General features: G+C 42.5%; 1 protein-coding gene across 5 annotated transcripts in view; it reads left to right on the top strand.

The window, feature by feature from the left end:
• Nucleotides 1–19129, top strand: part of LOC128891350 (probable nuclear hormone receptor HR3) — a 145052-nt gene that overhangs the window by 102112 nt on the left and 23811 nt on the right. For all 5 annotated transcript variants that reach the window (XM_054150783.1, XM_054150782.1, XM_054150785.1 and 2 more), the window contains one exon: nt 18604–18831. In XM_054150783.1, coding sequence (XP_054006758.1) covers nt 18604–18831 — 228 coding nt within the window. The remainder of the gene's footprint in view (nt 1–18603; nt 18832–19129) is intronic.

Raw genomic sequence — 19129 nt, 5'->3', positions numbered from 1 at the left:
TTGCTTTATGTAAAACATTGTAATGCATCATTGAGAATATTGAAGAATATCATTTTCTCCAAAAGGAAACAATAAATCTTAATTATCCTCTATTTATGAATACTATGGACGATCCTCACGAAAGACAATTTTGCTAGCGAAGAAAGTAATGAACATACTAATTTCGAAACGTAACAAGCACAAACCCACATCCTCGTTATTAATTACGAGTATTTGCTCGCAGAAGTTGCCTTCACGTTGCAGTTAGCAACGTGCGCGATGGAGAGAATTCGTCCATTCTTCTACGGTTCCGCGGATACGCGGCGCGTCGAAGAAGAGCGAAGAAAGAAGCGAAATATCAAAAGCGCGCGGAACGCTTGCGCTCGTCCGTAAGAACCTACCTCCATACTGATTATTCTATAGCCTGACCTACATTCATCCCGAGATTCGCGCCGACTCGCGACTCGCGACGACAAACGCGCGACTCGCTTCAGTGGCTGCACGCAACCCGTTTGCGCGGATGGCGAAGCGGAGAGAAAGCGATAAAAAGATATTTGGATAAACGGTGCGCAGCCCAAGCTCCCGTTTCGAACGGAGATAAGCACGACGAGAGTCGCGACGGTGAAAAGATTTGATACGTGAACATTTTCAGACCCGTCGGCCGCGACTCTAATTGCGGTGCGTGGAAGACGAAAGTTTTCGTCACTTCAAACGACGAATTAAGACACGAGTTACCTAACGCTGTTATGTCTGGGACGACTCGTGAGGCAAGTTCGATACTTTGAAAATTTAATCAAATTTGCGACATTAGCGAAATTCAGTGGAAACTGTGCGAGGTAATTGTTTTCCGTTTCGGAAGGTCGTGGTGGTGGAAACACCTCTTCGAAAAAATGCAGAGTTTTCAGGTTATCGTGGAAATTCACTTTGATTTGTGTGACTTAAGACAAATTGAAAAAAAAAGTTGCGACTCGAATTAAATTTCTACTGACTTGATTCTTAATATAAAGAAAATGAAACGCAAAATATATTAATTTAAATGATGAAGTAAATAATATGTACACCATGTATAATATAAGGCCTAGAATAAGACAATAATATATAAGAAAATGTAAGAAAATTTCAAAATTCTCTAAAGAATGCAAATGTTCGACAAAGTTTTTAACGCGTTGTCGAAACACGCATCTGGTTAGAACGCGGGGACGATTGGTTCTCCGCTGGAGCGTATCGCAGAAGACAGCACGAATTAATGCTATCACTCGCTTGTTTCCTCGCTACGATGTCTGACATCATTTAGGTGGGCCGCGAGGGGACAACAAACTTCGCAGCGAGTTCCTAAGTGTCATGGAAATAAACATCAACTTCGGCCGAGCAATTTGTGCCAAGTCTCGGGCTTAACGGAGTTACAACCGATCGAAGCTGTTTCGACATCCTTGTCCGATCGATTCTCTTTTTGTACGGGAGGTACGTTCAATAAAGCAGCAAGAAAAGCGATGTGTTGCTCATTAAAAAGTTGGATAAGGGATAAAAAGAATATTTACAAAGGGAAAGGCTAATGAATTCTAGGTGGATAGGTCGTGCAAGATCGTTGACCAGATTAAAATCTGTTAGAATTTTATTCTTGGGACCATTTGAAAATATTTGTTTCTTCGAGATATATTGCCAGTTTTGAAATGTAATACTTAAACAACAACTGCGAGATGACTGCCAAGGAATTTGACAAAATGCCTAGGATATTTGAAAGATTGAGTAACTTTGTAAGCTTGGCAGGACGATTGTAAGCTTATATCTTATTGTTAGACGAATTGTGGCAGTTTTGAGTAGTTTTGTTAATTATTATTATGGTTATTATGTGATTATATGCTGCTTTTCCATAGTTTTCGTGTCCTTAATTTACCGAAAGACAAAATCAATTCATTTTCTTCAAATCGTACTAATCCTCCATTGCACAATATATTCCATTGAAACTTCATCAAAGAGAAAATGTCTAGAGAGTTTATTAAGAAAATTGTACATCATTCAGTCATGACATAGTCGTAGGGGCATCTAGTAGCAGTACAGACTCAGCTACTAATTTTTTAGTTTGCCACGAGTGTATAAATAACCAAGAAATAAATTCTTTTCAGGTGTCCAAAAAACGAGAACACAATTCATGCAGTCGAGGGTTAAATCGAAACCGTGGAAAGAAGTATGGTGTAAAAAGAGAATTGAACGTACTTGGACTCTCGTAAAACACGATCGTTCCGTTCTTTGGAGACTGTTTCTGATTCACCTGGTGTAAATGTACGCGACAGCTGATCGAGCAACGTTGGTCGTGATTGGCTCGCGGCGCATCCTTCGCGACTTCGAGTTCACTCGCCCATTGGCCGATTTTTCACCATTTACGGCGCAGCCTTCGACCAGTACATAAACGGGCATCGACAAAGACATGTTAACTGTGTACGATACTGCTCCTGTGTCGCGAGAGAAGCGCCGAATTACAGGGACGAATATCTTACGATACTTTCCAGCATGTTAGTTCAATACTGTTTTTATTCGAGAGACTTATTATATAAACGAAATCCGATTTTTCTGAATATATATTAATCAAAACTTGTGTAGTTTAATAATATTTTTGAATGAAATTTATACGATTAATAATATTTTTGAATGAAGTTTTGACAAACCAATCCCTAAACGAACAACAAATTATATCAAATGATTACGTTTATTCTAAGAAATAAACCATTGAAGAGCGACAGACGTTTAAAATTCGTAGGTTAGACGATCCCCTTAATCGATCTGATGGCAAGGAAAGTTTCCATCCGACCGGAAGAGGAGTCACGAAAAGGAAACGCCGGTTCGAGTCACTCGAATTACATAACGCCGAGGCAAATCGATCATTACCGTGTCGTCTCTCTTACAAAACACCGTGGACAGTGTGGGCGACGTCACGAACGCGAGAGCTCTAAGCGTTGTCGTTTGCAGTTTACGTACTTTGCACACGAAACCGACGTCGACCAGCGTCGTGGCGGACGTCGGATGCGTGCACGCGTCTCCTCCGCCTTTTCTCGCATTTCGTTGCGCGTATACGTGCATTCTCAGCGCGAACATGACCGCTTATCGACGAGGTCCCTTATCGTTTCCAGCTATCGGGTCATTTCATCGTGTAAATTCCAGCGCGACGAACAGCGTCGTCGTAGTCCAGAGATGGGTATATTTTTATTCGAACAGATAACGAATCGTGGATCAATTTATTCGTGACTTTTATTCGATCGTACGGGTACACTAAATAGATATGTTATTGTGTCTTGTTTTCTTTTGGTTGAAAAAGTTAATCAAATGATGATATTATTATAGCTACCATGGGTACTGGTTAACGAAATTAGTGGTCGACGTATTATTATTCTTTACTAAAGTTTGTTCGTATCACAGGTAAACGAACAATTTTTAAGGAATAGAAATGGTTATAATGGTTACACTTTCGTACGTTTATTTTGAAATACATTATTCTTCGATCGAACAAGCTTTGAGTTTAATTTCCTACCAGCTTCGAACTGGAATTTTCATAATATCACAGAATCGAATATTAATTTTCTTTATCGAAAGAGTAGAATCTTTATGTCCCAACATTTACCAAAAAATGAAAAATGAAATTGAATATTTTTTTGCCACCATAGTAACTAATATAAATTTTATCTGCGTCAATACCTCAACCTCAATCAGCCTAGGTGCAACGGGGCATTTGAATTATTTTAAATTACAAAGTACACGCTCGCTACACTCGCTACGCGTTGCGTTCACATATTAAGAAGCTAGAAACACCGAATCGTTTATTTTCCGTTCTTTATTCGAAGTTTGCGTTTAGATAAGAGCCTTTGCCCATCTACGTCGTGGTCGCAAGCGAAGCGCTGGAACAGCCGCGAGGAGACATATCGCCGGGACGATTATTTATTTGCGAAACGTATTTATAGAGTATTACGCGGCGCAGGTTGGCAACCTCGTGCACGGTTATGCAATAAACGAGAGAAGGAGCGAAAGGGACATGGGAAGAGGGGGAGGACGACTGAGGGAACGGCTTGAAGTGAGAGGAGGCGATGCCCTGGGCGAAGCGGCGGGGGAGGATCGCGGGGGCAGAGACAATAATACTGAGGGACGAGAGGGGGGCCAGAAAGAGGAAAGGAAGGACTGAGAGCGATGCTGCGAAGAGTGGGGAGCGAGAGTGTAGGTGGTGGGGAGAAGCGCGCGCGTGTCCGAGAAAAAGAACGAACCTACGAACGAGTTATTCGGACATAAGGGTGCGGGAGGGGAAGCAAAGGGTGAAAAAGAAGTATACATACAAAGGAAGGGCGAAAGGAGACAAACAATGTGTTCAGAAGAGTGGGAAAGACGTTCTTGGAGAGAGGCAACAGCTTCAAAATTCATGCTCAGAGAGCGGGCCAAATGGAGTGATTCTACACAGGGGCAGGCTTCTGGAAAACGTGTATACGTGTGCATGTGTGTGTTTAGGTGAAGGAGAGAGGACGAAGAAGGACGACGATGCCGCGTGACGATAATGTCAATGGGAGAATCTAAGAACGGATAAAAAAAATTGCGCATCTTTTTCGTCCCTCAATAGTCGACGCGCCAGTGATGTATCTATATCTACGGATAAATTTTGTTTTTAATAGTATACGAAGAATAAGACTATCGTATAGTGATTTATTGGTGACTATAAGTGAAATTCTAATGTTTATGGTACCGTGGTCTCGTGGTACGTACCACTTGCTCAACGCCATTTTGGTGAACGAAGAACAAGTACGGCTTTATAGGAGAAACTAATAAGAATATACTTAATATATTTTTCTATTTCTTTGCGTAGGTGTCAAGCGAATTACAAAGGATATTCAAACGAAAAATGTGAATTACAAAAACTGTTAATCAACATACATCTAAACAAAGTATCAGCACCCTTCCTCATAATATTCAGTAAAGCAGTGAAAACTTTATCGTAAGAAACAATTATTTGCATCGCGTCTGTTTAGATTTTCGAGACAGGTACCCCGTTGTGTAGCGTGCGAAAATCGAAATGTGTCTGTGTTTTCGTTTAGTAAACACGATCGACGATGTTTACTACTCGGAAGACATCGATCGCCGAACATACGATCGTTGATGAAAAATGCATAACGCACGGAAAAGAACCGGGGGTCGAATCGAAATACTTTGAATGAACGGCAGTACGCGTTACATTAAGTGCATTATGCACAGGACAAAAATGAAAGTGACCTTGGCACAAATGCCTAAAGCGTACACCGATCGTAGAATAGCATTAACACTGAATATAAATTAAAACCGATTGTTACGCGCCGTGTAGCAATCCCGCTCTGTCCAAGATGCAATAGCCCGATGGAAGCAGACATTGTGAAATATGAGAAGTTACAGTTCCTCGAGTGGATCTTGCGTCACCGTTCGCGTAACTTTGCTACTTCAAAAGGACTTTAACCCCTTACACTTTGAAAATCTTTTTTTAATATTCGCGACCGGCGACTTTGAGGTAATCGCGTGGTATTTCGTAGAACGTTTTTGTCCTTTGATTTAACGTTATCATCGGGAACATTTGAATTTCAGTATTTACAGAAACAAGAAATGTTTAAAATTACCGTATCATTTGAATTCTAATACGATTCTTCGAAAAAACGTAAAAACACAAGTTCCATGTCGTGATCGTTATTTTTCCAACCAGGCAACCATTTATCATTCGGAGTAGAATTGATAAAAAAAACTCTATTTCTGCGAGAAATAAAAACAAGTCTGGGTCATCGAACTCCACAATGCCATTTATAGGCCAAGAACAGCAATATTTATACCTGCTTATCTGCTTCCTTGTCACATTATGAACTGTAATTTATTTCTTTTACAGTTTGAAAATGTCGTCATATATGTATAATATTCTAGAAGTAATCACTTCCTTCTATCGTTTCTGAAATCTTCACATTTGCGTACATAATGTCACTTCGAAAATGTTATGTTAGAGACATGAATTACCACGTTAATTCTAACATTCATAGTTGCCCGAAAAATCATATTTCACCCGAAACGACACTCGCAATATTTTACAAAGACACGCATGGAGCTCGCCACGATTAATAGTCAATGAAATATACATGAGGCTTAGTATACTGAATCTCAATAACGGTCCTGTTATTAACGGCATTCTATCGACCTCTATTGAGCACTGTAAGTTTCGCATTATCTTGCCCTCCTTGTATAATTTTTGATACTTCCTTAAAAGAATTTTCTTCTCGTACCCTAAAACTATGCCAGTTACTAATGCCTTGTCATTTTTAGTAATTTTATCCCTTTTATCAGAGATTTATTCGCAACCATTTGACAGATCACATAGAAATTAAAAAAAAAAAAGACTTTAATGCTCCATTCTCAAAGTAGCACCATTTTAAAACTCCATTTCAACTATATGGTAATCGTCAACTTCAAAACGAATGTTTAGCAATTAAAAATTTAAACAAATCAGAAAAATAAACTATCTCAAACTATCATAGAAACATAAAGTAACACTCAGAATATTCCATCATCCCTCTAAACAACGAATACCAAAAAATGTCTCGACAATTATTGCATTTAAATTTTTAACCAAAATAAATGAGTAATCCGATAAGCGCGAAGGTACGCCCGTAAAGAGTGACGCACCTTTGTCTTTATCAAATTACATCTAGCGATATAAACGTCACTCGTAAAAATCCGGCCGTATCAAGGGATCTCGAAACACCATTATCCCCTTCCACGAAATCCAGCGACGCAGCGCGTCGTGTGTCGTCGCGGCGCGACCACTCGATCAAAGTAAGAAGTCGTAAACGGCGGGAGTAAACGGAAAACCATCGTGGTTCTTTAATTAGTCGCGGCGGTGGCGACACGACCGTCCCCAAAGACAAACTTTCCGGGACCCGTGGTTTCCCCGAGCATCGTCTGAGGGAAACACGATACGCACGTGTATTTAGGAGCCCGGGGTGCCCTTAACGAGCCGCACTAATAAAGTTAACGCGCCGCTGCGGGACGAGATCGGAAAGCGCGCCTCGCGGCTCGTGATCCCGTTCGTGTGTTTCCGTGAGCGTTCGGGGGTTGCGCAGTCGGCAATCGTCGAATTCCTCGTCGCCGCTCGGGTTTCCTCGGCTCCGCTCGTCGTGCGAGGGTGGTGGGGGCGCGGGCGGGGAAGGGAGTGCGAAGGGTGAGGCACTCGGCCATCATCGGCGGAGGCGCGCACAGTTCAGTGACCTGACGCGGCGTCATTCGCTGGTGGGGGGCGCGGGGAGTTCTGACATATTGTGAGATGCCAACCCGCTAACGCCGGTCCCCGAAAAACACCTCGCTCCTTCTCGCTCTCACATTCCATCTCTCGTTTCTTCTTATCCGCCTCCCCTCCCCCTCCTCTTTTTTCTGTTTCCGTCTTTTTTCATTCAATTCCCCCACTCGTCTATCCGTCTCCGTCGGGAACTTTTTTTTTTCGCTGGGATATCCCTCCTCTCTTTTTTCCTGTCTTTGTCGTTGTATCTCTGACCCCCTCTCCCCTCCCTCTTTTCTTTGTTTCTTTCCCTCCTCTATGGTCGTTTTTCTCCTCTTTATCCCGTTATCATTCTCTCTCTTTCTGCTTTGTCTCCTTTCTATCCTAACGAAAGCGTCCACACGAGGTTTATCAAACCCCCGAAATATTCATGCGAGCCAGTCTCGCCGGCGAAGTTTCCGCGAGTTTTCCCGAGCGGGCTCGAGCAGGAAGCGTGATCGCGCGACCTCGTCGGAGCAGGAACGCGTACCGCGTGTCGGTTCGCCGCGGGATCGAGCGCGCCCGATCGACTCCGAACCGCTCGTGTGTGTTCCGCGTTACTCGTGTATGCGTGTGTGGGTGTGCATGCGCACGGGACTCCCGAAATTGGTGGAAGAAAACGTGGTGGCATCGTGGGCTACGTGCGCGCGCGCGTGTACGCGCCGGTACACGTGTGCGTGCTTGCCAGTGGTCCCGCTCGGTCGAAGAGTACGTTCGCCTTGCGCCGTTCCTCCGTGTACCAGGCATTTTCCTCGGGTTGGCCCTCTTCGTTTCTTTCTCCAGCGCTGTCCATTCTCCTTTCTCCCCTTTCTTCGTCCTCAGTAGTCGTTGTTCCAGCACTCGACTCGTCACCTCTCACAGTGGTCGGAGAACTCGCGGCTAACGCGTCGGAATTCGTCGTGACCCACGAAACTCGGTGTTGTTCGCTCACGCAACGAGCGAACGGTTCCAACGTGAAGAGGATCAGTGTCGAGTACGCGTCCACAAAGGAACGTGCCGTCGTTGTGCGTCGCATTCCGCGTGTGCGCGTGTTAAGTGCGGCCAATGGAGTGATCATCGTCGCTGGAAAGGCTCCAGGTGGAAAACTCGCGACCTCCTGTCCGTTCGTGTGCTCGCGTGCATTACGCGCGTGCGTCAGTGCTTGCGCGCAATCCGTCAGTCCGTGTGCACACGACGTGTACATTTTGTTTTACATGCGGCGCTTGCGCGTCTACTCATGGTGTAGGAGTTTCTGTCGCGGTGAAAACGATCGGGTGTTCGTGAATGTTCGCGTTCACGAAACGATCGAGCAACGTCTTCCGGTGTCGAGGAAGCACCTCGAGAACTCGATGACTTCGCTCGACCGCCGACGATAAACGGAGTCGAAAGTTGACGGTAGAGCTGCGACCAGTATGTATAGATGACGAATGACGCGACTGGAGCCGTAAAGTTTCTCTTGTGTGGCGTGGTGTATCCCATAACTGTTCGACTTGAGGATGTATCTTTGTATCTCCTTATGTTGTTCTCGAAAAAATGGAGCTTTTACCATTTAGGGGCTACCTTGATAAGTGCCCCTGCGAAGAGATGTAGGAACGGAGATAGTTTGTAGACATGACATTGTTTAAACACATCGAGAAAATCGAGAGGGTTGTATTACACGTAAATGTATGGAACTTGGCTATTCTTGTACAAAGACCATCGGTACGATGATTAGGGAAGAGCGATAACTGAGTGCACGTCACGATAACGTAAGTGGTCATTCATAGCAAATTATGAAACAATTTCCGATGAAAAATTTAAGACCGTTGTAAACGTGCAAATCACGACGAGGCAGATGTGAGCTATTCTGAAAGTTGAATTTGGAGAGTGTTTCCAAAAGTTGGAGCATCGCTAGAAGAAGGTTGTGGTCTCTGAAGGGACGTTCAGTAGAACTCCATTTGTATAAACCCGTCGGGGGACAAGCAGTTCATGTAATAGGAGTCCACATGGTATTCTCACCAGTAACTTTTCGTTTAAATAAGTGGATTTAATAATACTTTTCAAACTATGTTCTGTTGAAACAAAATTAGTTATTTTCACTTAAGCATTTCACTAATGATAGACTCTTCGAATCATTCAAACCCTCTGAAGCTGAATTATTAACATTGTCTCATATTCGAGACTGTAACTCTAGCGAATCCGGAGATATTTACTCCAATATCTGATATAATGTTGTTCAAATATGTATCTTTCAAAAATGGAACAAAAGAATAATGTTTACATTGTCTTTCGTCGAGTGTTTATGTAACCGAAGTGATGTCAAACGGAGAATCGATGAAAATTTCGTTGAGATAAATGGAGTGCTAATGCACTTTGAAGGAGATATCATTCATATCAACCATAACTTCTCCACAACAAGGTCAACATCGAGGTCGGATACTTTTGAGACCTCGTACATTTTCGGCAGTGGAACCCTTCGTGTTTTGTCGCATCGGCGCGCTTTGACACGAGGCAGATTACCACGTTTTCGGGTCGAGCATCGGATAAGAATATCGTCATCGTAACGGCACATGCCGCGAGATAGCGAATCGCCGATTACGCGCCGCGATCTTGACAATTGGATATTAGTCGCCGTAATGTTTGGACATGACGACACGTTCCTTATTTCACTTTGTAACTGCTGCGAGTTTCTCTCGATTGGTATTCCACGCCGTACCACTGACATTCGAAGCTACTTGCGTTCCCAATTTTTTCCATGCCCCGTCGAGATCCCGTCCGTCTATGATGGCCGAGCCTTTTCGACCACTTTCTATCCGGATTCTACGCGAAATAGTTCGCGAATTCCGCTGAAATGTCACTGATGCGAGACATGAAGCGAAATTATGGTTAAAAGTCGCCACGACACTGATAGCGAGCGGCGTTAACTGCAATGGATGACCATAAACATAAAATAGTTACTATGGGGACTTTGAACTCGAGGCGGTATGTGTATTTGCGCTGTTAATTCGATGTAAAAAATTAATTTCACTTCATCGATAGCAACGAACACTAGACGTCTAGCTGTCCGAAGTTTCGGTATGGGGAACGTTCGATCGTAATATCTGCTTGGAGAAACTTGTCCATGCTTCCACAAATGCACCGAAGTTATCCGATCGGTTTGCTCATCCAACTGCATTCTACCAATCGGAAGTCGAAGCACGCCTACGCATTTATGCCGTCGCGAGCGAGCTTTTTGGAGCCAGCTTTACGTCGCATTGTCACCTCCGATAATGTTCCAAAGTTGAACGTGGTGTTCGACTCCTCGTAGCTTTCGTGATTGTCTACGCTTTCGTTCATTTAATTTCGTAGGCTATTTCCAGCGTCAGTCGAAAGTTACGTGTCTCGAGTTTCATCGAAAGCTACGAACACGGGGGCAGCCGAATTTAGAAACTTTTAGGACTTGAACGTTGATAGATATATGTATGATGACGAACGTCGCGATTCGCATATTTCGATCTTTCCCGCTTCTTCCGTCATAAAATCTCGTGGCGTGCCTGCTTTTCACTACGAGTTATCACGTGGAGAGCGGTACATATTTGAATAACAAACGCAATTGTAGAAGAAATAGGAGTAGGAATAAAGCGAGGATAATTTATTTCCATCACAATTTAACAATGTCGTGGTATAAGCATGTTATCATAGAAATCTCATTGAAGCATTATGATCCAAAAAGGTTGAACTCTAATATTCATCTGAGGCCATGTTTTCCTTGTCCCAGTGAAAGATATGTGACACTTTAGCATTCACAATTCACCAAAAAATTATATTTCATGCTACATTTCGCTTACCTTGTTTCTTTCGTCGTAAAATTTCACGACACGCCTCTCACGTTCTCTGTCCAACATTTTAAAGTCCTCGTTTCGGGCTATCTCGCCTAGAAGCTGTTTCAAGCTACCCATACAAGTACATATTTAAATAGAAGCTATAATCTTGAAAGAAACAAGAGTAGGAATGTTGATACGGTGACAAAATTTGTACATCTTTCCTACCTTGTTCAAACAAGAACTATAACTGATTTCTCTTATACGATGCAAATATAATACAGTACAAATAGTCCTTCTCCTCTATCACTTATCTTTCCATTTCAAACCTGTTGCAAAACTGAATCGTCGTGTACTTAACTTTAGTAATTATCTCAGTGAATCATTTGCTTTCCTTTGTTCTAGTAAATCTTAGAGATGCCAGACGTTCTGGTATTCGTAATTTTCGCACAAATTATGTTCTATCCAACGTTTCGCTTAGGTGTTTCGTTGCACCTCGTTTCTACCGTCATAAAGTCTCGCGACGAATCTCTAGCGTTCTCCGTTCAACGTTTTGTGGTTCTCGTCTTTCGTTGAGAACTATCTAGACTCGAAGCTGTCCTGGACACAAGGAAGAAGTTCGAATTTCGTTATTTCCGGATGTAGTACGTGTTGGCCGCGTCGCAGACACTGGTCTTAAGATTTTCAACCGACTACTTCAAAGAAGCTACGCGACGATGCGGCTTCAGTTTCGAGAGTTCCGGGTACAGTATGGTCTTTAGACTATTTGCCTCTTTCTATTTACCCGCTCTGTCTCCGTCTGGAAAACCTTAAGGCAGCCACTCGAGAGAGAACTTACGGAGCTGCGTGATTAACTGGTTTCGACTTCGCCGGCTTCGTAGGTAGTGGTATCTTTCGCTGTCCGGCTCGATTTATTTATCCCTTGCGCGAAATCTGTTAACACGAGCCATATATGACGCACGTATGCAGTAAATCCTACATTTTTAAAGGAGGAATTTTCGAGATAACGGAACTCGCGTTTTTTTTTTTTGAAATTGGTCACACCAAACGTCTAGTACGACGGTGGATACTAACGTATGATGGTATATTAGATGATGAATCTAACGTGCTCATCTGGATTCAAATTTAAATTATGCATATTACAAAGATTTCAAATCTACTTTAATTTTGTAATAGAATATGTTATGGAGTTTTATAGGTTAATCCGTTAATGAATGAATCACTTCTCCAAAAGCGATATATTTAAAAAAATATTTTGTTCGACGTAGGACTTATGATTCACAATCAATCAAGGGCAGATTGCAATATCGCAACAATAGTATCAATTGATAGGAAAAATTGTGCCTGAGTCAAAGAATCGAAACTCTGTTTGTCTCTATTGGGCCTCTGCCTTGATATCTCTTTCGTAATTGGAATTTTATAGGAGTCATAGATACTTTTTATCTCCAGCCGATACGACGTTCGAGTGCATTTGTATGGGAAACCTCCAGCGGGACCATAACGACGTTGTCTCGAATATTTCGTAAGTGTTTATCTATTTTCGTCAGAAAATCTAAGATTAGTCAGTCGTATCAGTCTTCGAAATACACGATTCTCACGATCAACCGATTTCGTTATTTCCGTGGCATTCTGATCTCTCGACACTCCGAACTCTGTCATCGTTCTATCCGCGAAAATTCGATAGTCCTGTTCGCAGCAACTCGCTGATGTATACTAAATAACATTATTAGCGAGGATACACGTATAACAAGATGAGTTTTCTACTTACCTGTATGTTTATTAATTACTATCAACCGTTCGACCAAGAAATGGGTCTGGTTTACATTAGTTCCCATTCGTCATTCCACTCTTCGCGTTCACGCATCTCAACTTGTTTTGGTTCTTACAGCCGTTCTCGCACTTGAACTTATCGCACCAACTATAAATTTTCTTCTTTTGCTTCTTATTCTTCTCAACCAATTGATTATTTTATCACAAATATTTTCTTATAAAATTTATTCTTTACACGTAGAATATTCCTTGGGTACGATCACATTTCACGAGTAAATCCTTTAACACTGAAATTACTAAGCTAGTCGAATCGAACTTGCACTTCAAACTTCTTTCTAATATCGCTCAGTTAATAACAATCCTTGTACAGTAATATATGAGGATAAGGAATATATAATTAATTTAATTGATAAATTAATTTGCTCCTCCCTCAAATTACAGTGATGTAGATGTATGTCATTCCTCGAGTTTATTCCACTTATTGTTCCCTAAAGGTTCTGTTATTCAAATAAATACGCGAAACGTACCCTTATAGGTGCCCATGAAAAAAATCTAATGACCCTCTCTTTCTGCGATCTTCTCTCACCTCTCTGCCAAAGTCGGTACAAAATTTTTGTATTTTTTGTTGTTAGTCATAAACATTACCTGCGGCACGAACTTATGCGATGACCTAACAGAATAGCAACAAACCGAATCCAAATTAAAAACCATCGAGATATTCGAACCGTCTGGACAATTTCCAGCAGACAGGACTCGAGACGCGTCCATTCAATCCCCGTTTCCGCAATTTAGCAAACAGCTTGGTCGCCGACCGTGCATGTATCGGAGCTGGTTTTCGCTAAGCGAGCACGTACGCACACGTTCGTGACGGCTTGATAGTGTTGGGACTGAACAAAGCGCAACCACGGCGCAAAGTGGCTTCGATTTCGGGAGCTCCGGGTATAGTAGCCGGCGCTCTGCACTCTACTCGAGGCAGCGGCATGACGCACGTCAAAGATGCGAGCGTGCCGGGTGACTGTACTCTGGGTTCATCGTTCTCGGTTATGTAATGTTCGACCGTATGGTGCAAGCGCCTCGACGCTACTCGTGGCGCTAGAGTTGTCGGACGAGAGAAGCATGCTGCACAGACACGGCCCGCACCGAATCCTCGCTCTGATACGGTAGCCTCGTCCGCCTGTGTGAGCTGCGCGCGTAGACGAGCGTCGGATAGCGCGCGTGCATCGTTTCTCTTGCTCTGGCAAGCTCGATCTTCGTCCCGTTCCATCGGGCACCCTTTGTCTTCCCTCTCGTTCTAGCGCCTTTGCAAATACAGGCCGTGTTAAAGCTCCGTTTTGAATGTATGCTGCAAGTGTGCATTTTTGTTGTGTTTCTCTTACTGCACAGATGAGATGTGTGTCTTTTTGTTTATTTTTGTTGCTATAGAGTATTACGAAGAGTTTTTAGGGAGTTACGCTATTACTTTACGAATCTAATCAACTCTTACTTGTGAGTTGAATAAACTTCATCACTTATCACTTATCACTTTCCTGCATGCCATTTTCATTTATAGCACTCCTCTTGAAGACAGCCCAATGTTTAGTCGAATTGTGTTCAGATCCACGTGCACACTTTTGCTCCTGTCGTTATGTACCATACAAGGGGATGAAAGCTACAATGACACGAAATAGATTTTTCAGATCACAAAAAAAGGTCCTCCTTTGAAGATTTAAAAAAAAAAATGAGAGACTCCACTATGCATTACACACTTTTACACGTACCCGAAACTTGAACCGCCAGTTTTGACACAGCCTGTAGACAGTGCATTACCGAGCTGAGAACAAAAATAGAGGGCAACGGGAGAGAGCCACTGCAGCAGCCGCATTTCTTCTCTTCCTCTCCTTTCCCCTGTCTTTCTTTTTCTTGCCCGTTTTCCGCTGCTCCGTTCGTTTCCACGCGTTTTCCGACGTTTCGCGGCGGTCCCCGCCCCTCGCGTCGCCCGGGGGTGGATTATTTTGATTGCTAACCGCGCGCCAGATCCACCAGAGATGAGAGTGATCGATGAGCGACGGAGATTTCAACTCGAGACGGAATTTGTCGCGTGCTTTTCACCGATGATGTTATTCGTCGCGCGGGGCATAAGCTCGGATTGATTTAGGGTAGCTTCGCAGGGATTGGGGTGTATTCTTGGTCGAAATCCAGGTTACAGGATGTATAAATAGGTTCGACTGGAAGTTACTTCGAAGAGAAACGAATTCGGGAAGTTCGGTTCTAGAAGCAATCTTCTGTTTCTGCGTTTCAACCCCTTAAAAGGACAAGACTGTCGAGTTGTTGACAATTAAGTTCTCTTTGAGAGTCAATTAAAAAAAAGAATGAATACAAGTCCCGATTTTTCCTTCTACGGTGTGTTTATATATCTTACATATTATTTAAAATATTTTGTTAGTTAGATTGAAAGTGTTGAAAGAGTATTTTGGAGCAGTTTGACTGCCCAGTCTTTTTAACTCTCGCTCCTGCACGTGGGTCAATTATAATAGATTTTCAGTTGTACGATGGTAATACAATTTTCAATAGTAAATTAATAATGTGTTGAATGTAGAGTATACAGCTTTAAAACTGATATGTTTGTTATCATTTGTCAAACAGTATCTCTTGGTGTTTACAGACGGTTATATGTGACATCTCAATAATAAAATAATCTGGCTTTATTACTTGAACAATTCTGATTAAAATTTAATTTCCATACGTTGGTTATTTTTTCTCTTTGCATCGAGCCTTATAGAGTAGAGATCGTTTAAAATCCCCGTCTAAGGAGCTGATAATAAATCGTAAAATTGTCTTTCTTTTTTATGGCCTGCAGTATCCATATTACGAGCATACTAAACTCGAATTCAAACAAACGCGTCAGACGTAACGAAAACATAACAGAAAACGGGCGAACCCGACTATAACGAGCATCGGGGGACCGAAAAAGTTTCCTCGTAGTAATCATTAACTCATTGTATCAGTGACGAGATGAACATGTCTTCTATTTTTGTAGATTCACAATGACTCGATAAAAAAAAAAAAAATTAAATTCAAGGAATAATATAAATATCAGGCCGCAAAAATCCGTTAAAGAATTAATAATATTTCGAGAAAAGTGTGACTTTATTAGCGCCGTTTAGTGTCCAACGTAAATGTGTGCAATCCTCTGAGGACAATTTCTTTTTTCGCAGCATTTCGGGAAAAGCGACTCGCGACGTGATATATATACTTGAGAAAGCAGACTCTAATAAATTGCGCTCATGCAGCTCCGTCGAACGAGCGAGAATCGGTTACGTGTCGACACTAATTTTCTTCGACGAACGATCCTCTTTAGACCGCGGAAGAGAAACTTCCCGCATCTCCAGGGGACATCCAATCCCGTCTCCTTCACGGGACACGGTGTGCAGCGTGTTCAAACTCCGTTAACCACGGTGTTCCATTCGACCCGCGATCTCGAGATCGATCGAACTAGCTGTTAAATCCATTCGATGAGTATCCGCGACCGAGCTACGCAAACTCTCGACTGGTGTTCTTAACGAAGGACTTTTGAAACTTCTTCATCAGTGGACAATGAAACAGAAGTGTAATGTGAACTGTTTCGAGTGATCAATGGGTCGTTAGAGCCAACGTGAGGGCAAGAAGTCGCCGCAATGTGTTCGAGAACGTGAATCTTAAATGAAACACGGGAGTGTGGAACGTAAATGGAGGGAAGTCTCTCAACATTCGGTGGGCCAAGTTGGGGGGCGGACAGCACGAGCCCTCAGCCACCGGAAACGTCGAGGACCAGGCTGCCAGTGCAGACTCCGAGTCCAGAAAACACCCTCTTGGACGATCGAAGATTGCAAGTCAATTCCATACGAGGTACACGACGGTCTGACGAAACTGAACACCAGAAAGCGTTGTATATTTAATCTTAGTACTGTTCCCATGGCAATTGGTGTCAATTTATACATTCTTCTCTTTCAAGTTAAATTATGTTTACTTTGTGTTACGTGAACAATTATAGGTAACATTATGTTGGATGGTAAGGCTCAGTGTTCCTCCAAAGAGAATATTCACTTTTTGTTTGACGTCCATGTAGCAAATTATTTTTCCTCGGAAGTATAGCATCGTTGTAGATGAAAATTGATATTTAAATGAATTCTTCTATCAGTAAAAATTGTTTCCTGAATGTGCTATAAATAATACTTAATGCATCCCTTGATGCATCAAATATATGTATTCATCATGTCAGCCTCGACAAGTTCCATGGATAGAACCAAGATTACTCTTCATCCAACCGCAGCGTCATTTCTCAAATTGAAAAGATCTCATCTGAAATAAACTCCGACCTCCTTGTATTTTTAAAGAAGAGAACGTCAAAGTAAATCCAAGAAACTCGAACTACTCCAAAATAATTGTATCCAGTGGAAGTGATTTTATTTTTACAAAAATAGCACTCCTCGTATAAAGGAAGAAACAAAATACCGTTGAAAGAATTCTAAATTACATTTCACCTCTTCGAAGCAACACAGGGATTTCTTGTAGAGACTATCGAAGTGTCCAGAGTCTAGAAAGTCTAGCCAGGCGTCGCAGTAGACATCTCTATGAAAGGCGTCTTTCTATTCGATCCGTATTTATGGCATGAAGAGGCTCGCTTCTTTTTCGCCTTGATTTTCCAGTAGAAATGGCGGCGAATTTATCGCCTCCCTCTTATCTCGCCGCATTACGGCGATACGAAATCTCTGGTGGAACTCTAACACGGACCCCTCACGGATGCATTTAAACGCAGCCACGGTTGCATCGGAATAGACCCGTCTAGTATTGTCTTCCAATCGAAAGGTTATCCATAAATATACAATGTGCGAACTACGAATGGTGTGATGAACTTTGACGAGCCAGAAATAAGGTGGCCAGTATATAAAACGCTAGACAATCCGTTTTTCCTCCCCGATACCGTCTGCTATCGGGAAATGATGGAACAGTCAACAAACGCTCGTCTTCGTGAAAACGCGCATGGTCCAATCTAAAAATAACCGCGACTGATATTTCGTGTTCCGTGCAGGTATCGCGAAAATAGCATCGATATCGAGCGATGCTATTTCTCGCGTTCAATCGCGAGAGAAGTTCGCTAATTGGAAATAAATGGATAGAATTAAAATTGGAAGTATTTGTAAACTTTTGTTCACCACAATTTTCTTCCCGAGTTGCTTGAAGTTTGTACTGAACAAAATATACACATATATATCGAATCGAGTAACCTCCTTCTTTCTCGAAGTCAGTTAAAAATAGTAAATGTATAGGCAGATTAAGGTAGCGAATCTAATGAAATAATTCTTAAGGATGGTGTTGGTCATTTTTGCACTTGGCGTTCTTAATGGGAGGAATAAACAAATCAATTTCGTGAATTTTAGTAGGCAAAAATTTGTTTGAAAAAGAATTCTCAGAGCGTAGAGTACTAAATTGGAAGTGCTGAAGTTGATAGTATCGTTTATCGACAGCTGACGCTGATGGTGCTAACAGCGTTTCACTTACCAGGAGTCATAAAAATAAATATCGTCTAAAGAAATTACTATGTAGCGGCTTGAAATCACAATCAATCAACGTTACCGATAAAAGCTGAACATGTGCGAATACCGTGCAATCTTCAGCAATTTCTTCGGCAGGCCCAAGTCACAGGTGATTAGCTTGACCATTGACACTGGCTGAGAACGTCCAGATTCCCGATGCGATCTGAAACAGCAGCGTCGTCCTAGCAATTATCGTATCAGGTGTACCAATCTGCCTTATCCTAACCGCGAATTTGTTTCTTTGTGCTTTCAGCCCAGATCGAAATAATCCCGTGCAAGGTGTGCGGCGACAAGAGCAGCGGCGTCCATTATGGCGTGATCACCTGCGAGGGTTGCAAAGGCTTCTTCAGGCGGTCCCAGTCGTCGGTCGTCAACTATCAATGTCCGCGGAGCAAGAATTGCGTGGTCGACCGTGTAAACAGAAACCGGTGCCAATACTGTCGGTTGCAAAAGTGCCTACGCCTCGGCATGTCCAGAGATGGTGAGTGCATATCGCTGATTCGTACCTCGATTTTCTCGTTCCCCGCGTTGGGTCTTCAAGGTTGCGAGAACTTACATTATTTAGCGTCTAACAGGCAACCGGTATAATCGACGCGATTGAGAAACGACATTCGTGGACGTTTCATTAAACGACCAGATATTACATGCCTGGCGATTGAATCGGTTATTTTATACACGACATATGTGACGATTTCCAATTCTTGAAAAACATAAAAGATAGCATTGTATTCTATCAATGTTGCTTCTGGAAAGAGAAGAGTCTATGGTTTCATTTGAAA

Source organism: Hylaeus anthracinus, unplaced genomic scaffold (genome assembly GCF_026225885.1).
Source record: "Hylaeus anthracinus isolate JK02 unplaced genomic scaffold, UHH_iyHylAnth1.0_haploid 12001, whole genome shotgun sequence".
NCBI lineage: Eukaryota > Metazoa > Arthropoda > Insecta > Hymenoptera > Colletidae > Hylaeus > Hylaeus anthracinus.
Note: the sequence above shows the minus strand (reverse complement) of the source record. Positions and strands in the feature narration are given on the sequence as shown.